This window comes from Sinocyclocheilus anshuiensis, unplaced genomic scaffold (assembly GCF_001515605.1).
Source record: "Sinocyclocheilus anshuiensis isolate Anshui unplaced genomic scaffold, SAMN03320099.WGS_v1.1 scaffold409, whole genome shotgun sequence".
NCBI lineage: Eukaryota > Metazoa > Chordata > Actinopteri > Cypriniformes > Cyprinidae > Sinocyclocheilus > Sinocyclocheilus anshuiensis.
The window spans coordinates 223,836-231,474 of NW_015540855.1; the positions used below are offsets into that span (position 1 = coordinate 223,836).

General features: G+C 37.4%; 2 protein-coding genes across 2 annotated transcripts in view; one reads left to right on the forward strand and one right to left on the reverse strand.

Moving 5' to 3' along the window:
- esrp1 (epithelial splicing regulatory protein 1) overlaps positions 1–653 on the reverse strand; it is a 19,089-nt gene extending 18,436 nt beyond the window's left edge. The window contains exon 1 of the mRNA XM_016485272.1: positions 282–653. Coding sequence (XP_016340758.1) covers positions 282–413 — 132 coding nt within the window. The 5' untranslated portion in view covers positions 414–653. The remainder of the gene's footprint in view (positions 1–281) is intronic.
- Positions 654–1,871: 1,218 nt separating this feature from the next.
- virma (vir like m6A methyltransferase associated) overlaps positions 1,872–7,639 on the forward strand; it is a 19,095-nt gene continuing 13,327 nt past the window's right edge. Inside the window, exons 1-6 of the mRNA XM_016485265.1 lie at positions 1,872–1,987; positions 4,750–4,862; positions 6,094–6,180; positions 6,327–6,375; positions 6,678–6,843; positions 6,926–7,051. Of these exons, the coding sequence (XP_016340751.1) occupies positions 1,925–1,987; positions 4,750–4,862; positions 6,094–6,180; positions 6,327–6,375; positions 6,678–6,843; positions 6,926–7,051 (604 nt within the window). The 5' untranslated portion in view covers positions 1,872–1,924. The remainder of the gene's footprint in view (positions 1,988–4,749; positions 4,863–6,093; positions 6,181–6,326; positions 6,376–6,677; positions 6,844–6,925; positions 7,052–7,639) is intronic.

Consider the following 7,639-nt stretch of genomic DNA (forward strand, 5'->3'; position numbering starts at 1 on the left):
GTACACACACACACACACACACACACACATACAAACGCACATATACAGACAGACAGACAGACAGATAGATGAAAGTGAATAAATGAATAAATAAATACATTTTAATATTTGTCCTTTTACTTCGTAATATTTCTTTTTAAAAATATATGACATATTAATGAAAAACTTACTCTCTCTAACCTCCACCAGAATTACTACACACACACCAACGGACGCACGCACACACACACACACCAATGCATAACACGCATTCACACCATCATGGGGAAATATGAAATTACCTTTTTAGTCGCTAAATCCACAACCTGCCAAACCAACTGTACAATTTCCTTCTCATCTGATCCCAATTGGTCCCCATTTGCGCCAGATGTGGTGGTGAATAAAAGCACCAGATAATCTGGATTAACCGTCATTTTTAAGAAGGGGGAAAAACTATTGTCACACCACCCCGATTGCAAAAGCAAACCCCTAGAGATCAACTCCAGGTGACAGAGAAGCCAAGAGCCCAGTGACCCCACACCTACGGACAGATCAGTGCCGGGTTCGGACTCGCCTCGATGTGTCCCGTGGCCTTTTAATTGCGTGAGAATCGATGCAAACAAGTCCGAAACCCTTGGCTCTGCTCCGTAATGGCTGCTTGGATCGCGCTGGTTTTGTGTGCGCCCTACCTGGCCACCGCCCACGTGACACAGGTAATAGATACCTGCCCTAAAGAGAGCCCTCCTACTGCTGCTGAGAAACAAGGACGTGGCATGGCACTCCGAAAACGCGCTCTTGGTACATGATGTGAGGGAATTCAGGATCTGTTTATTACACGTTTACACAGTCTACTAATAAAATAACCCAGCGTTAACACCTGCTCGCCTGCCATCAAACGCGAACAGGACGTAATGTGTAAAAAATGACGCAAGGCCTGTAGTTTTAATATTGTAGCCTACTAACTAAACTATATTAGCCTGACCAAACAAATCCCTAGACTTAAAATGTATCTGAACTATTATATAACCATGTTATAAGTCAATATTTCGACAGTTATAAGCACAAGTAAACACGCCGTGAGTGTAGGCCTACATCTGTTATATGACCATCACAGGCACTGAAAAAAGAGAAAGAGAAAGATGCCACATAACAATCCTCCACACACAGTGAAGGCCAGTTATGCCAATATTTTTCTGATAATTAGGCTAACAACTCTTGCTCAACCACCTCTTGCACATCCAGCAGTACTGTGACCTGAGTTTGTTAGGTGTTACAACACGCAAATCACTGAAGGCCTTTATTTATTTACATTTTGTGTCATTTTATTACCTTTAGCAATGTTTCTGACATTCTTGCACCTGTTATTGGACTCTTTCAGGTCCTTAATAGAATGATGAATTACACCTGTAAATAGTTTTTTCTTCTGTCATTTCTATGCATTAATCATTCAGGGATTTCCAGTAAATCCTTTATAATAATGTGCTTTTAAAAAGCTTTATTGAAGAGTGATATCTGAAGTTAATCCAGAAAAGGTGCATTTTATGTGTAAAAGAAAAATAACTTTGAGAGGATTTTGTATAAAATAAAATGTAAAAACAAAACAAAAACAAAACAACAAAACTCTGAATAATAATAATAATTAATAAATTTGAAACGTAGGCGGATATTATATTTTTTGTATAATCTATTCTTAATGTTTTTGGAATAGTCTACATGTGCAAGATTGGACACAATGTGTTGTGATATACAAAACCATTATCGAAACCTAGTAGCCTAATTAATAATTACTAAACGATGCACGTATATGGCTTTACTGAAATGTTTTAAAACATGTAATATGCAATTTCTAAAACCTACTGATCCTACAACACAACCAACGTTGTGACGTACGCCTTCAACTCCGGAAGTGTTTCCTTTACCGGAAGTCCTAATGTGACCAAGAAAGATGGCGGGGGATTCTGCAATGGAGCTGCTCTTTTTAGATACGTTCAAGCATCAAAGTGCGGAGGTAAACTTTCGAAGTCTTCCATCTTCACCCGTGTCTTTTTAACCGCATGATACAGAGACTAAAGTCTATCAGACGTTAAAATATTTTTCCCGCGTTCTTAAAGTTTCCATTGTAATAACACACTGAGCGCTGTGAACAGTTAGCTTGCTAATTAGCACAGTAATTCATACATATTCAATTCATTAAAGATATAATTAACATTTTCATAATAACACCCGTAATTCTACATTTAAAACAGTTACGTTACCCGACTTTAGACGTCGTATGGCAGAGCTCGTGGTTATATTGTTATTGTTGACAGCGTATGTGTAGTTGCTATTAACAAGTAGAATGTGCTGTGATGATAAACCATTTGTTTATGTATTCATTAACAATAAGATGCTCATATATTGTTGTAAAGGTATCAGCCGGTGCCTGTTCAGTTACGCCCCTGGTTCATGTTTATCTGACAGCACCGCATGTGCATGTAAACAAGGAGGTCTGTCTGCAATCTATAGACCTTTTCAGAAGTAGCCAGGGGGTTAAAGTGTGTGGAGTTGGGGTCAATAAGAAAGCAGAAACACGTGTATTCAATGTACCGTTTAGCTAGTGATTAATATTTGAATTGCATCTATTTACATTTACATTTAGTCATTTAGCAGATGCTTTTATCCAAAGCGACTTACAAATGAGGACAATATTTGAGCTCTTTTAACCTCTGTGGTTGTGTGTGAAAGCTTTTTTTTCTGTGTATCTTGTGATTCTGTATAACTTCTCTATTGGTAAAGAAATAGTTCACTTAAAAATTCAAATTGGCTGAAAATGTAGATGTAGATGAGTTTTCTTCATTCGGTCAGATTTGAAGAAATGTAGCATTGCATCACTTGCTCACCAGTGGATCCTCTGCAGTGAATGGGTGCCGTCAGAATGAGAGTTCAAACAGAGGATAAAAGCGTCACAGTCAGGGATGGGCAGTATTTCAAATACATGTATTTGAAATACAAAATACTATTTTGTATTTAAATACCTTTGAAAAAAAAATCAAATGTATTTTGCATTAAACATTTAATCTGAGTATTTTTGAATTTTCAAAATACATAAGGTATCAACCTCCTTATTAGACTGCTGATTTCCTTCACAGTAATCCTCACAACTCCAGTTAAGTGAAAAGCTGCATGTTAGTAATTAACAGATTCATCATTAAAACTTTTTTAACTTAAAATTGTTGCTTCCAGCTAAAATACAACTCCTCCATCCATAATATTGCTTTCTTCAGTGAAAAGGTTGTCTCTTCTGAATTGGGAGAGAAATATGCACTGATCAAGAACCATTTATAAGTGAAAATAGTTCTAAACAAGTATATTGGTAGATTTTAATGTAATGACAACAGGAGATTAACTTTTTCACTGGAGGATTTATAGTTTATGGTTTATAGACTTTGGCCAGAAGCAGTGGTTTAAAATGAAAATGCTTCGATATATTTGTATATTACAAACATGCAGTTTTTCTCTTCACAAGACATTAATTGATGAACTAAAATCATGTGGATTACATGTGGATAGTTGTGATGTTTGAACGTTCTTTCTGACGGCACCCATTCACTACAGAGGATCCATTGGTGAGCAAGTGATGTAATGCTAAATGTTTTTTCTTAGTCAGCCTTTGTTTCTGCTGTGCTTTTCATGACCAATCACTTCTGATTTATCAGCTTTATTTGTTGAGCATGTCTGATCATCGTATCTTCCAGAAATTTACCCTGAGAGCAAGTGGAAAATTGTAATCATGACTAAACGTTGACAGCACATTCATTCACCTGTCTAAATCAATGTGCTCAAATTATGAGAGACACAGCCTCATAAGCATACAAAATTGCAAAACAGAATTGAGTAACTATATAAAGCTCATTATTAGTTTTTAACTGATTACCTGGCATGGATTAAAATAATCTTAAATTACTTCCAACAGTTATATACCCATTTGAAAATAATTGCATTTTCACAGAGAGTATGACCTCACAGCTGTTTTATTATAATACCGTGTAAATCTTACAGAAACAAAACAAATTCACATTTAAAAATCAAACGGCCTGATCCTAGGCCCGAATATGTTGTCCTTTTGTCCAAGAAAGTCAGATTGCTAACAAATCAATCACTCACCAAGTTGAAAGGGAGAGTACAGTGAGACATAAAAATCTTTAAGTGCTGTTTTTTTATACTTAGAACTTAGGTTGAGAGGCAACTGTGATTGATTTTTTTTTTTTATATAAGCCTTTATCTGAGAATCTCTTTACATGCAATTTCTCCTCGTTCCAATGTTTTACATAGTATCCTGTTAGTGAAGGCTGGAAACAGATCTCTTGTCCTGGAATTTGTCTTGTTAGGGTGTGTATGTATGTATGTGTTTGATTGGTGTTTTTGTATTGTTGCAGTGATCTGCCACCCCACAGTTGTATTCCAACAGCTCTGTAAAAACAGGTTGGACAGGCCTGTTGCCCTATGACAGTTTGTTGGGGAAAGGACTAAGCTATATACACCATTCAGCCATTTTTAGATTCAATAAGAACTTCAGAGAATGCTTTTGTGTTTTCAAATACCTTGAACCATAGGAATCCTAATTCCAAGACTTTAACAGATGAATAAGCTGGACTGTTTTTCTGGTTGGCTGCTCAGTCAGGGTGTGTCTCTGAGAAATCTGGCCCTTGTATCAGTCTATCTGTCATAACATTTATCCTTGTCTTGATAAGTAAGCTTCGTAACATTTTTCCATGTCTGTCTTCTTACAAGTTGACAAATGTGGACGTTGTGCGGTTTCCTTACGGTGTCTTGATCACAGAAGTGCGAGTCATTCCCCCTGGCATCAAAGCACACAGCAACCTTCCTGACAGCAGAGCGTTTGGGTGAGAAAACACACTCACACACAAAAGTACAGCATACACTCACACACACTCTTGTCTAAAAGTACAGCAACAAATTAAATGGTCTATAAAGAATCACACAACAACTACTGAATCCCTCTACACAGGCGCTACTTATTGGTCTGTGCCATCCACATTAAATGACCATTCTTGGGTTAGGATGGTTCACTGGTCATTCAACAGCCAGCTAGTCATTTAGAGAAGGCTTTTTATTTCTAGAAGTTTATATATTTTTTGTGCCAATATGGTGAATTTAGAGACAACTTTTTCAAAAGGATTTTTTGAATGCTGACATTCTAACAGTTGTAAAAGAAGTTACGAAAATCTGAATTAATCCCCTTAAAAAAAAAAATCAGTGCTACACCTATCAAAGTACCACTTTGTAATAAATTTACTGCCTTATTGGTACTCAATAAACATTTTTTTATTGGTATTGAAAAGTCGTGCTGCTTAATATCGATACGATATTTTTTAGAATAGAAAGTTAAAATTAACAGAATGTATTTGAATTAAAAATCTTTTATAACATTATAAATGTCTTCTCTGTCACTTTAGAACAGTTTAATGCATCCTTCCTAAGTAAAATACGTTTTAAACAGTAGTGTATATATCACATTCAGACTACCAACTGATTAAACCATCTTGAAAAGATGTCGTTTTGTGCATCCCTAATTTTCACTACACCTAATATAATATTTAACAGTGCTTCTAGAAGCCTTCTGCCATGTTTATTGTGTGTACAAACTGTCCCAGTGCTTCTGTAGTGCACAATAGGACATGAGTAATTCTGTGGTGTCCTCAGAAGTGAAATGGCTGGAGGACATTTGAGGGAATTGGAAAAGGTTTCTGTGGTCGCTATTGTTCCTTCTTTAAAAACAGATCCACCACACCCCCTATTCTCTGACCACTCTCAGCTTTTCCCATGATCTCATCCCTCATCCCACTTGTCTCCATACCTGTTAAAAGGACAATGAGAGAAAAGGGAAGTTTGTTTTGATAGGACCTACTATATAAAACTATTCTTTATTCTGTCCTTTTAAAATGATAAAATAGACAATAAATCTGTATAGAAAAAGAGGCATTTTTCAAATGATTCCTGCAGGCTAACTGATTTACAGGAAGTTTGATTAGACAGAAAATAGCTGCTGATGGCAAATAGGGGTTTCAGGTTTAAGTTTTGACGTTTACAATACCCCTTCCTGTGTATCTTCAGGGAAACAGCCCCTCATGCATTCCAGTTGGACCTGTTCTTCAACAATGTGTCCAAACCCAACGCCCCGGTGTTTGACAGGCTGGGCAGGTACTAAATAAACTCACACATGCACACCTGTGTCGTACAGGCTCAGCAAGAAATACAGTACGCTGTCTCACAAATCTGTAGCTGAATAGATGCATGTACTATTTTGATTGTTCAAATCACTGAAGTTGGTGTTCGTTTCGCACTAGCCTCGAGTACGATGAGAACAAATCAATCATCTTCAGGCCTAATGGGAAGGTAAGAGACCCCCTCATGACAACCTGGCATCAAATGTCTGTATAAAACTCACACACATTCACCAGTATGTTTGTGGTTTCTCCAAAACAGCTGACAGCAGCTTTCCTTGGCTCTGAATACTTCAAAAGCATTTTCTGAAATCCACAATGTATTTGCAGATGCCTCTGTAATGACTAAAGCTGTCAGCTCCTGCACTCACGTGGCTTGTAAACAAATTATCCTTCATCCGAGTTTTTTTGCTCCTCCCCTGTAAGAGTCTCAGACCGTGTCCTAATTTTCATTTTGTCTTTGTGTTATTGAAGATAAACACAGATGGGTTAGTCCTGCGTGGATGGTACACATGCCTGACGTTGGCAGTGTATGGCACAGCCGAGCGCCCCCACAGCCATGAGCGGGACTCTCCGCCACCTCCTCCACCCCCTCTGCCCCAACAGCAGCAGCTGGGATCCAAGCGGATCATTAAAACTGGTCAGCACAAATATTATATAAACAAATATATAATGTCGTCATTATGTCAAGCATTGAAAGCGAGTGTGTAAATCTATTGCAGAGTGGGAGAATGAAGAACAGTTTAACGGCAGCCCACCCAGACCACAACCTAGAGGGCCACGGACCCCACCTGGACCACCACCTCCAGACGATGATGACGAGGAGGCACTACCTGTACCTGGTCAATGTATGTCTGTGTGGAAAAGATTAAGTATTACATAAAAGAGAGGAAAACTCAAAAACTTGTGATCAAAAAAAAAATGTATATATATATTAGGGGTGCAACTGTTCAACTTACTCACGGTTCGGTTTGTATCACGGTTTTGGAGTCACTGTTTCGGTACGGTTCGGTATGTGCTATGTTAAGGGAAAAAACTATATTGTCAAATAAAAATAAAGAAAATAAGAACAAATAATCTAACTACAAGCAACAGCACAAATAAATACAATAGAGCAAAGATACAAATAAAAAAACAGTGCTTTTCAGGTTTTTAGGGTAGGTGTAACATTAGTTTTTAGGTACAGAAATTGAATAAAGTAATCAAATGTAAAATAACATTGCATATTTGACTGTATAAATTAAAGATTAATCCTTATTAAAGTTACAAAAGTTATTCAATCAAGAGCAGTGAGAGATTTCAGTGTTGTTGCTGTTTGATTAACATTAAGAAAGTGCTGTCACTTTAATAGAACGCACTGATCCAGTACACTGATACTGTTTGTTCAGCCGACTATGTCTGCTAGGATACTCACCAAGATGGGCATTTTGACATCA